The sequence below is a fragment of the Chaetura pelagica genome, unplaced genomic scaffold (assembly GCF_000747805.2).
Source record: "Chaetura pelagica isolate M959 unplaced genomic scaffold, ChaPel_1.0 scaffold85, whole genome shotgun sequence".
NCBI lineage: Eukaryota > Metazoa > Chordata > Aves > Apodiformes > Apodidae > Chaetura > Chaetura pelagica.
Genome location: NW_009953505.1, coordinates 999,800 through 1,012,400, shown reverse-complemented (window position 1 = coordinate 1,012,400; position 12,601 = coordinate 999,800). Strand labels below are relative to the sequence as shown.

At 41.4% G+C, this 12,601-nt stretch overlaps 1 protein-coding gene across 1 annotated transcript; it reads left to right on the top strand.

The window, feature by feature from the left end:
- Positions 1–1,108: 1,108 nt before the first annotated feature.
- On the top strand, positions 1,109–5,564 carry MMP7 (matrix metallopeptidase 7 (matrilysin, uterine)). The gene is made up of 6 exons (XM_009999419.1): positions 1,109–1,204; positions 1,737–1,960; positions 2,067–2,215; positions 3,325–3,450; positions 4,838–4,999; positions 5,542–5,564. The coding sequence occupies exons 1-6, from the start codon at positions 1,109–1,111 to the stop codon at positions 5,562–5,564; spliced, it is 780 nt and encodes a 259-aa protein (XP_009997721.1).
- Positions 5,565–12,601: the final 7,037 nt, after the last annotated feature.

Genomic DNA, 12,601 nt, shown 5'->3' with positions numbered 1-12,601 from the left:
TACCCACATGAACTGCCCTCTTGTGGGAAACAGCAGGGGTCTTTTCCCACTTACACACCCTTCCCTTTGGATCAGATATAGCACTGTCACAAAACTGCACAGCCTGAGAAAAATCACAAGCCAGCCTGTGGACTGATGATTCAAGTCCTCAAAATCTACCACTTCCAGTGGGGTTTGGTGGAGTGCACCTGAGACCAGTGTTGGTCTCTGGGTACCAAGGAGGCTGTGGCTGGCCTGCTCAACTTTGGTTTCCTTTGCTTCCTGGACCTCCATCAGGTTGCACTGGTATAGCTGGACATAGAAGATAGCTCCATATTCCTTAGGGAAAGATACTCTTTTTTTTCCTGAGGGCCTTCACACCTTCTTGAAAGTGACCTTTTGTATCTACTTCACCAATATAAAGAGACTCTCCTGAAAGGCCATCTAACCTGGGAGGAAAGGGAGAAAGGCTTCCTGCAGCCTCCTGTTTCTAGCAGGCAGATTTTACAAGCTCTTTTCTGATCTCCATGAAAACAGCCAAAACCTCTTTAACTTAACTGATGTGGATTTCCTGCAGCACAGGATACCTCACAAGAGAATCTGAACTGGAAAAATTACCTAGACAGTGTTGTGCATGCCAGGAAATGCCAGTCATTTCAGTGAGAGAGCACTCCCATTCATCTCATCCCTGCCTCTGCATCAGCTAACACTGGCAGGCTTGTCTGACCCATGGACTGTTGCAAAATGCCTTTGAGGATAAGGAACTTAGGGGAAGCTGAGGAAGAAGTGATTACACAGTAACTGTACTGATGAAGTTACAGAAAGTTAACTTCCCCATGACCTTGTGGTTTCACTACTGGAATAATATGAAAAAAGAGAGCCAAAGCTGGCTGCTTCCTGTGACATGACATCAACAGGGAAGTCAAAGGGAGGATTTGTTTAATGTGCTTTCATTTACTTCTTTGAATAGTGATGACATTACATTAACACCACCAAAAAGTGAGTCACATGAGTAATTGGCACTTGAAGCTCTCAGGATCTATATAAGCATGTAAGCTGTGGTCTTGGGAGACAGAAGGTAAAACCCTTTCTGCTGGAGGGAGCAAAGCTCCTTGGCAAGCTGGGCACTATGCAATACCTCCTATTCTGTGCTGCCGTTCTCCTACCTCAGAATCTTGCTTTTCCAACATCAGCTAAACTAGAACCAGACATGGAGAATGCAAAGGTAGGTTACCAGAGGGACAAACTAACTGCATCATGAATAGCCTGATTATTTTTTTTTGGCTCCCACATTCCTTTCCTGTATGTTTATATAATCTTCATTTCTTGCATTTCTACAATGTTTATTGTAGAGGTGACATAAAACAATTCAAACTTGTTGACTAGCTTAGATACCCAAAATCTTACTTTTAAAATAGACCAAATACCAACTGGTAAACAGAGGGGAGCATGCCATTTTTTAAAAGTCTTGGAAAATCCTACGCATACTACATTGGAAGGCTGCAGATTTGAATGCTCAGTATACTGTGTGTACTTAGAAGGATTGCTTGCTTCTAGTGTTTTGCTGCTATTGCAATTACTTTTATATATGCTAATCTGTACTAGAGAGTGAACAGCATTTGGTAAACTGAAATTGAAAGAAAAAAATACATGTACCACTACAGGACAATGCAACAATCCAATGAAATGAAAAATGCAATTACCAAAAGATCATAGATGTATGTATAATTTTTTTTATTTGACTTCTCTTCTTCCAGGTGTATCTTGACAAATTCTTTCCGCATTTTTCAAAAACAAACATTTTAAGTTTAGAAGAGAGGATTGAAGAAATGCAGAGGTATTTCCACCTGACTGTAACTGGAAGATTAGATGTAGAAACAAAAGATTTTATGAAACAGCCCAGATGTGGACTCCCCGATATAGGACATGACAGAACATTTTCTGGAAATAGAAGATGGGAAAAGACACATTTGACTTACAGGTTAGTGATGTTTCTGCTTTAGGGGGAAAGGGGTTGCTTTTTATTGTAACTGTGTGTGTTTCCTTCGCACGCTAAATGACATTAATCTGTTTGGTTTTGCCACCAGGATTGTCAATTACACACCTGACCTACCCAGACATAAAGTGGATGATGTAATTAGAAGGGCTTTTATGGTATGGAGTGATGTGACTCCTCTGCGGTTCCAAAAAATATCCAACAGATATGCAGACATTGAGATTCAATTTGCACGCCGTGGTGAGAATACCTGTCATTTTTAAAATGTAATGGTCCGTATTTGACACAAAGCATGTGTTTTTTATAGACATGGCTTTAAAAAAGAACAGAGAGTTTGGAATTATTCTGAAGTCTGCATAAATTTTATATTTTCTTTACTGTGCCAGCAGATCTATCCATCATCATTCAGTTTTACTCCTATGACACCATTAGAAAGTCTTCTCAGCATGACAGCTGTGAAATGGAGGAAGAATTCAGCTCCAAAATGAGACACATAAATTTAGATGTTCAGGACTCTATCTGCCTCGACAAATAGTGCAAACCAATGGGAATAGATCTGTAGAGGAAAACAGCTGGTGCTGAAGATCCAGCCTCCACAGGCTGGATTCATGCAGGTTCAGGCAGGCTTACTTTGATACAGATCTAGTCTGGTTACCTGGAAAGAACAGTCTTTGGCAGCTGGGGTGCATTAGGTTTGGCCACAGAGGGTATCTTCTGGTTGATTTTCTGCTAGAAGGAATCCCACTGGTGCACTGTAAGATTGCACCAAGGGAAGTCTTCAGAGCTGGTACAAATGCACCATCTTGTCAGCTCTTGTGCTTGAGGTAAGAAACATAATTTTTTTAAGTGCACTGGGATAGAAGTAGGTAATAAACAATACCACCAGGCTGGGGACAAAATAACTCAGCTCTTCAGAAAAAGGGCAATCTTCCCCAGTTCACTGCCCTTCACTAAAATCTGTACAAGTGAGAATGACCACAACTAATGTGGCCTGGCACTTAACAACACCGAAAACATTCAGGTGCTTATAATGCTGTCAAGCATCTGAAATAATCCCCGATTGCTGCCTCAGAAACACATTCCTGACAAAGGCTCAGAAAAAAAGGTTCAGCTCTTTCTGAAACAGGCAGCAGCCTGAATTATCCAATATAAGTTTTTGAACTTGTCACGAATTTGGAGAGTGCCCCCAAAGCTTTGGTCCTCATTTTTCAACCTTGCTGCTATCATAGGATTTTTTTAAGGATTACTAATGAACAAAACTAGCACAAACAAGCAACACACTTCACTTTGCTGAATTTAAACCTTACAGCTGAAGCCATCTGGTGACTTTTATTTCTTTTCAAATGCAGATCATGGTGATGGAAATCCTTTTGACGGAAGAGGTCAAGTACTAGCACATGCATATCTACCTGGACCAGGGATTGGTGGAGATGCTCATTTTGATGAAGATGAATTGTGGTCAGAGTACAATCGAGGTAAAACCACATGCATCTATGAAGGGGAAAGGCAAAAGTTGTACATATTAAAAGAACATAGCCATAGGAAGTGTTTTCCATAACTCTTCATGCTTCGGTACCATTTCAGTACCAACATTTCTGCTCTTTTCAACTGTCTTTCTAAGTACTTGTGCTTCATTATCATTAGTGGCTACATAATACCTGATGTGTCCACATTTTAAAGCACTTCCCACAGGCTAGGCAAGCACTATGAGCATCTGTTTTCTACATGAATTATGAAAAGGTGAAATGACTGGCTTGTAGGAATAAGGTTGACTAAAACCTGAGTTGCAAAGACACTCAGGATCTAGACGCATATGCAAGGGATCAGGAACATTTTTATTTAAACATTACAGTTACATAAGAAAGTTCAGTAAAAACTGATGAATGGCAGGGAGGCCATCCAGAGGGACTCTGGCAGGCTTGAGAGCTGGGCCCATGAAGTTCAGCAAGGCAAGGTTCTGCACCTGATCCTGGGAAATCCCAAGCACAAGCAAGGCAAGGTTCTGCACCTGATCCTGGGAAATCCCAAGCACAAATAAAGTTTTGGTGGAGAATGGATCAAAAACAGTCCAGAGGAGAAGGACTTGGGGGTGATGGTTGATGAGAAGCTCAATATGAACTGGCAATGTGTGCACAGCCCAGAAAGTCAAACATAGGCTGGGCTGCATCAGAAGAAGCAAGGACAGCAGAACTCTACTCCTTTATATGGCTCTTGTGAGACCCCATCCAGAGTATTGTGTCCAATTCTGGAGCCCACAACATAAGAAGGGCATGGAGTTCTTGAAGAAAGTCCAGAGGAAGGCCACAAACATGATCAGAGGGCTGGAGCACCTCTCCTACAAAGGCAGGCTGAGTGAGTTGGGGCTGTTCAGCCTGGAGAAGAGAAGGCTCCAGGGAGACCTCACAGCAGCCTTCCAGTACCTGAAGAAGGCCTAAAGGCAATCTGGGGAGGGACAGTTATCAAGGGCTTGTAGTGAGAGGACAAGGGGTAATGGATTAAAACTGGAGAAAGAAATATTTAGGTTAGATATTCAGAAGAAATTCTTTAGTGTGAGGGTGATGTGACACTGCAGAGGTTGCCCAGAGAAGCTGTAGATGCCCTATCCCTGGAAGTGTTCAAGGGCAGGTTGGATGGGACTTGGAGCAACCTGGCCCAGTAGGAGCTGTCCCTGCCCATGCAGTGGGGCTTGAACTAGATGATGTTTAAAGTCTCTTCCAACCCAAACCATTCTATGATTCTATAATCAAAATGCTGAGGTTTCATTCCAGGGGACTGAAAGATATAAATTCTCCTGCTACTTCAGTTCTTTGTATGCTAAAAAGAAATGTTTTAAATATAGTTTTCTATGCTTCTGTGTTGCAGAAGTTAATTTGTTCCTTGTTGCTGCTCATGAATTTGGCCACTCTTTGGGACTTCTTCATTCAAATGTCCGTGGAGCTCTGATGTACCCGACCTACTCATATGTGAACCCAGCAACCTTCAGACTTTCACAGGATGATAAGCGAAGAATTCAGCAGTTATACGGTAAACTCATGATGAGATTTGATTTTCAAGATAAAACTTACTAGGGTGCAGGTTTCACTGCTTTCCCTGATTGCAAGGGCCTCATCATATTGCCAACAAGAATGAAGGGGAGCAAAGTTGGAAAAAACATATTCCTGTGTACTCAGTCCACTAAGTTGCTTCTGTAGCATGTCCCCTCTGCAACCAAGATGTGACAGAGCAGCAGTGGAGCAGCCTGGCACACTGTCTTCCTGCACATCTACACATGGCCAAAGATATTCTGTGGACCTTGCTCTGCAAATGAGCTGCTCAGTGAGTGGGGCTGCTGGCAGGGAAGGGAGAGACACTGTGCCACTTACCAAGTCAATGGGACAGTTCAGTGAAGGCAAAAATTACTCAGTAGTAGGGGTGGAGCATAACCAGAATTGACCCCAAGGAGTAAACTTCGCCAGGGTTGCTCTTCTTCCTGTGCTTCCTCAGGGCACACAGGAGGAACACTGGCAAAAAACATAGTATCCTAAATTGTCCATTTCCAGTAAAGTGTTTGTGTTTCTTTCCCACAGGGAAAAAGTCACAAAACTCTTGAAGAAAGTGTTTCAAAAAGAACAAAGGACTCACATCCAACTTTTTGGTGTTCCAAAGCAACGTTAATCCTCTAGCTAATTAAAATGCTGAAGTCCTGGATTGCACTTTCTCTCTTTGAATTTTAACATTGATTTATGTGCACTTTATACAATTTCACTTAACAATTAAAAACAAACAAAAAAATAAAAATAAATAATTTTTTTAAAAAAATAAACCACAAAAACTTGTATACTCTGTTGTCTAATGTTCAGATATTTTTTCTGCTGGCATTTCACTGGGGGATTAAATCACTGCAGGTGGGATAAACAGGCAAATATCTTTCTGGATAGAAGCACAGATACCTAAATAACTCTGTGTGTTTACTGCTGGAGCTACAAACCCTGTTCCTGGCTTGCTTTCAGTTCCCATGCATGTCCTGGTCTTTCACAGTATCTACTGTGAAGAAGAAGCTGCAGCAGGACCTGGACAGGCTAGATCGATGGGCCAAGGCCAATGGCATGAAATTCAACCAGACCAAGTGCAAGGTCCTGCACTTTGGCCACAATAACCCCAGGCAGAGCTACAGACCAGGGGAAGAGTGGCTGGAGAGCAGCTCAGCAGAGAGAGACCTGGGAGTACTCGTTGACAGCCAGTTGAACATGAGCCAGCAGAGTGCCCAGGTGGCCCAGAAGGCCAATGGCATCCTGGCTTGTATCAGGACTAGTGTGGCCAGCAGGAGCAGGGATCTCATTCTCCCCCTGTACACAGCACTGATGAGGCTTCACCTTGAGTCCTGTGTACAGTTCTGGACCCCTCACTTCAAGAAGGATATTGAGGTGCTGGAGCAGGTCCAGAGGAGAGCAACAAGACTGGTGAAAAGACTAGAGGGAAAGTCTTACAGAGATAGGCTGAGGGAGCTGGGGATGTTTAGCCTGGAGGAGACTCAGAGGGGACCTTATCACTCTCTTCAACTACCTCAAGGGAGGTTGTAGTCAGGTGGGGACTGGACTCTTTTTCCAGGCAACCAGCAGTAAGACAAGAGGGTATGGCCTGAAGGTGCTCCAGGGGAGGTTTAGGTTGGATATTAGGAAGGACTTCCTCACGCAGAGGGTGATTAGACATTGGAATGGACTTCCCAGGAAAGTGGTGGAGGCACCATCCCTGGATGTGTTCAAGGAAAGGCTGGATGTGGCACTTAGTGCCATGGTCTGGCTGATCTGTTGGTGTTGGTCATAGGCTGGACTTGGTGATCTTAAAGGTCTTTTCCAGCCTTGGTAATTCTGTGGTTTTGTGATACTGTTGCCTCCTCAGGACCTCAGTGTACTTCCCATACATCTCACACACAGAGAAGGTCTCCATGATGCTTCCATCAGCACAAACTGTGATACTTTCCCAAAGGAAACAGCTTTTCAAGGTTGTTGAAACAGTTTAAACAATTTGTTAACAAGTTGTCCAGGGAGGTTGTGGATGTCCCTTCCCTGGAGGTGTTCAAGGCCAGATTCATGGGGTTTTGAGCAAGCTGTTTTATTGGAAGGTATCCTGTCCCATGCAGGAGGATTGGAACTAGATGATCTTTAAGGTCCCTTCCAACCCTAGACATTCTATGATTCTATGATTTGTGTCCTAACCAGCTTGTCAGAGAAGCAGGTTTAAGAAGTAGTGGACTAAGATTCCCATTATCAACTGTGATATTCAAACACCTCTCAGGTATTTTAAAATAAAAACAAAACAGGAATTCTCCTTCCCTCCTTTAGAAGACTAATCCCACATCACCAGAAAACCAAAAAAAAGGCACAGACAGGTATAGTTTCTTCAGCTTCCTCATTGCTGGAGCTGGTCAGTTGTCCTGGGGGCCTGAGCTGCTCTCTGCTTCGAGGTGGGAAGCCTGTCTTGCTGCCATAACTGAAGAACTGAAATAACATGGGAAGATGCATCCATGTCTCTCAGTTCCAGGAGAAAATGCTCATGTTTTCCTGACTCCCTAAGCAAAGCATCACTAGAAAAACTTCAAAGCCTCCACACCAGACTCAGTCCTTGGAGAGGCTGACGAGAACATTGTACATTGCACACAATCACTGGTCTACAAACACTGGAGCCTTTTTGCATATTTACTAGGATAAACTCATCTGGGACCAATGGCTTCTCCACTGGGTGGTTTTTATGCTCCCTGATGAGGGGGGGGATACAAGGCTGCTTCTATTTCAACATATTTGCAAAATGTGCACAAAGTTCTAGTCTCTCAAAAGCTTAACAGCGTTTCCCAACTTTTATCCAAAATCCTTTTCCAGTTCAAGAGCTGCTGCCTGGTGATGTGAGGGCTCTGAGTCTACATACAATTGGGAAAATGTTTTTCCCAGCTCCAGTTTTGGTGCTCATGGGAAAGTGGTGGCAGCTTTTGCAATTCAAAGGCTGGTGGAAATGAGGAGAAGCAATTGCAGTCTACCCGTACTCAGAATCATAGAATCATAGAATCAAAGAATCATTTAGGTTGGAAAAGACCTTTGAGATCATCAGGTCCAACTTTTAACCCTACTCTGCCATGTTGACCCCTAAACCACAGCCCCTCACCCTGTTCCCTGATGTGAACCGCGCAGTATCTGCCTCCATCTAGTGGTGCCGCTCGGCAACCTGCGCCGGCTTCACACCCCGCTTCTTGGTTTGGTCGGGCTTGAATCTTTGTTTGCTTGTACTAATGTTTGGGGAATTTTAAGGTAAAAATAATTTAATGCAGCTTTGCCGTTCCAGATAGTACAACAAGCAGCAAATTAACTCTGTCTTGGCGAAATGTTAACATTTCTGATGGGTCCTCTGATGACCATCCACACAGAAAGTATAAGCTTTACTCCTTTTTTAAAAATGTCATGGTTCCTACCCCAGAGAAGCTACTAATGAGACTTACTCAGCCATTCAGGTATCCTGAGTCTACTGCATCAAACACACAGTGACATTCTGAGGACAAAGTCAGTATATGTGTGACAGAGCTGTACACAAGAGGTGCACAGGCCCTGTAGGAAAACACTAGTTTTAATTCACACTACCCTATTGATTCTGCTTCATCTTCTGTCTAATGGTCTGAGAATTTTAATTGTACAATTTATCTGTAAATACAGATGTATGTACAGATTTAATTTGATTAGTATAAATTGAAATATTATCACAGGTTAGTTATTTTACTCTTCTGAATAAAAGTGCAGTGCTGTAGCTCTTTTTCATAATCTAGATTTCAAATGTTATAATTTTAAAAGGTTTTGAAACAGTTTGTGTATCTGAAAACATCAAAAGAAAAGATGAAGCTTGTTTCCTAAGCTATCAGAAACACTGCAGGAGTTCTTGTCTCTTCTCATCTGCCTTTGCTAAATATAGCAGAAGCAGCAGACTAGCTATTTCCAGTTTAACTACATATTTTACCATTTCAAGGTGAGCAGGGGAATTTATCAATTCTGTTTTTTTAGTGTTAAGTCACTGCTTTTTTTTCTTTCACTTTAATCTCTTCATATACCATCTCTCCTTCTTTTTAGATATTTTTAGGTATTCTCTGAATTACTGTGTCTGCATTGTCTCTTCATCTCCTTGGTGAATGTAACAGTATTTGGGTATCTTGGGATAATGCACATTCAAACACCACCTCAGTCCTTTCCTTCAGCCTATGACTTCTCCTACCTGATGAAGTAGAATCATCTTTAATCCAGAGCTGCTCCGCAAAATGTATGACACAATGTCCTTGGGGTTAGCTTCCCTTGGAACCCTGGAAACTGAAACATTTCTTTATGCACAGAAATTCAGCAATAAGGTTTTCTTGGGCACAGACACCTTAATTTATCTTTTCATTCATCCATTTCCCCAACAAAGAGCCTACCAAAAAGAATAAGAACAGGGGGGGAGGGGGGGAAAATAGACTGTGCATTAGGAACAAAGTGAGATGGTCATTTTGACATGTCAAGGCTGGATGCAGAGTACTACATAAAACATCTCAAGGTAAAGAAATACATCTTTGCTTCAAGTTGTCAGCTACAGGAAAATGGTCCTCCAACACATGAAGTTACCCTAAGTCCAGCTCTAAAGCTTATATAGCAGTTTTCAGCTCTTCATTTTCCATGTCCCCATGTCTGAGATCAAAGAAATAAAAAGTAGACATCATGCCATGCACAGAACCTGTCCCCAGGGCTTTGTTTTCTTTTGCAGTGAGGTATTTTTGCACAGTGTGAACAGTGACATTCAGTGGAGCTTGCCTGAACTCACCACATGAGAATCCAGTCCTGCTGCAATAATACTGGTAACTCACTTCACTTCCAAAAGGGCCATAATTCATTCTTAAGGAAATTTCTTTTCTTTTATACTCTTAGTACTTAAGGTTTACTTGTTTCAAATATTGTCTGAACAATATTGTCTTTCAAATATTGTCATGAACAAATTCATGGAGAAAAAAATCCGTTCAATAAGCAAGCACAAAACTAATACATTCTTCTATATGTTTCTTGCTGATGCATGTTTGTCCTATTAAGATATTCCTGTCTAAGTGGTCCTTATGGGAAACCAAACACTCTACTGCATAGATATTTTTTTCACTCAGTACATCTCTCCTTATGTTTATCTCTGGGGTTTTTTTGTTGTGTTTTTTTTTTCTTTCTTCTAGATACATCCTTAAATCCAACTGGCTTTTCCAAGCTTTGCAATCTGCCCAAGTGCTCACTTGTTATTTTTGACAATCCTATTTTCATCTGGCTGTTTAATGACTGTGTATCTCACTGCTTTCTGAATAATTCCCCATTTTCTTTCTCAGTCATATACAGCTCCATCCAAGGCACCCTCTCCTTCTCAGATGAATAATAAAAATACATATTTGCCTTTACTGGCTGCTATTCCCAGGAGAAACAAGGGCACTTCCCCTAGCGCCCTGCTGCCTGTGACACATTTGGATCTAGGGAAAACTCTGCCACCAGGTGGCTGAGCTCCCACCCCAGCTCTCTGCAGGAACTTGGCCTTGCACAAAGGCTCCTGAGGTTTCAGCTTTCAATTCTATAATGGGACTTAGTTGCTACATACTCCAGAGGAGGGCCAGAAATACCTGGTATTAACAGGGCAATAAGATCTCTGGAGAGTTAGTTTAATGACATCAGCAGCAATTCCAGCCTTAGCAATGTATATTAAAGCTGCCACATGTAAGAAGCTCACAGCTGTATGATGGGAAAGAACTGAAGAGCTGCTAAAGTATGAAGTATGGCCTGTCACGCTACCAGCCTCTTGACATTTCCTTGAGAGTGTTAACTGGAAATTTCATCCCATTTGGAGAGGCTACGGGTTGGTTTTTTTTCCTGTTTTTATAAAATTGTATCTTCAACAAAACCTACCTCTAACAGGATGTTCTTAATGGTATCATAATTATGTTTTCAGTTGCAGCAATGTCAGTCTGAAGTAGCTCCATTGACGTCAACGGAATTATTCTGGATTTATCTATAAGAGTAAAAATGTTAGCAAAGGACTAGAGAAAATATTATCTGTTTGATTATTATTACAGCAGGAACCACCACAAGCCAGAGAACTGCAGATAATCACTGTTTGTTGGAAAAGACTGAGGAAAATTATTTGGGGGTAGAAATTATTCCTGTTTTCTGTCAGGCCTAAAAATAAAGTTCACGGGCAATAAAACAAGAAAGACAGAGAACAGCAGCAGACTGCTCAGGGATACAGGAAAATACGGAAGCCCATCTACATCAGACAAACAGAAAACACCAGAGGTCTTCAGCTTGGTAAGGGATTTGACAGAGCTGATATAGCGAGGGTAGTGAGATATCCATTATTTCTTGAAAGTCAAACAGTAAAGTACTCCAAATTAAATGGTATAGGAGACTTTAAATGAAGAAAAATGTACTTTTTGTAGCAGTAAATAACTCAATTGTGGAATTCATTAACGTAGGATATTCACTGACAGTGGAGACAAATTCATAAGTGGATTCTGGAACATACATATGTAGCCTAACAGCTATTAAACATGAGGAGGTGATGGCAAATGGTGGCTCAGTATCTTGCTGAATAGCAAACAAAGGATCAATCTAAATTTACCCAGTCTTGCTGACATTTAAAATTTTGCTTTATGCTGTGGGTAAAACAAAACACCTTGTTTGCAAATCCAGGATTTTTTTAACTTGGCAGTTTAATCAAATCGTTACTATTACTGCACATTTAATTATTTTTATATATATATATATAAAGGAAAGGGTGATGGAAAGGAAGAAAAAATACTAATACAGAAAAAGTCTGAATAATGATATAACCAAAATGATCAGCACACTTCCTACTATCATTCTCAGCATCAGAGGGGATGTTACAGGGAGTTGCCAGTGTCCTGAGTCCTTCCCAGGAGTTCATGATGTTGTTGATGGGTTCTCTCCCTTCACTTAGAGTTCACCTTTTGGTGAGCTAAACAAAACAAATTATGTTTTTATAAATATTTGAGTTTCTAGTCAATCTGACAAGTCCTCTCCCATTCATTGACATCCTTTTAAACTTGTAGGCCCCAGAAATTGATATATTCCAGTAGTCATTTACAATGTCAAATAAATGGTGAAAAAAACCCAAAACAGATAACCCCCATCGACCCTTCCTACTCCTTTCTCAGACATCTTTATATATTTACATAAGGACTGTATTAAACACTTTAGTTACTGCCTCAAACTGGAAAATTATGTGCAGCTAATTATCTACCAAGACTTGTAAGTCCTTTTCAGAATTACTGGCCCCACTATCTATCCTGCCTTTAAAGTCCATGTCAGGGTGGAAGGGACCTGTGGCATTACAATGGACTTTCTCTAGATGGAGCTTTGCACTCAGAGCACAGACATCTAGGATCAACGAGAGGTGATGCTGGAAAAACAGTTTGCATTCAGCATAAATCTACCCAGTTCAGGCATGAATGACAGAATACAGTACATTTATAAAGGTATTTGCCCATTGCATTAACTGCTTTTTTTGTGCAAGAAAGTCTGAAGACTCTGAACTGCAGTCTCTAATGTTAAGTAGCTTCTATTTTCAATTACAGGACAGTGTCATGGTGGCATTCCT

Coding starts and splice junctions, on each gene's coding strand:
- MMP7 (XM_009999419.1), top strand. CDS start 1,109: ATGCAATACCTCCTATTCTGTGCTGCCGTTCTCCTACCTCAGAATCTT. Junction 1,205..1,736: donor CAGACATGGAGAATGCAAAG/GTAGGTTACCAG, acceptor CTCTTCTTCCAG/GTGTATCTTGACAAATTCTT. Junction 5,000..5,541: donor AAGAATTCAGCAGTTATACG/GTAAACTCATGA, acceptor TCTTTCCCACAG/GGAAAAAGTCACAAAACTCT.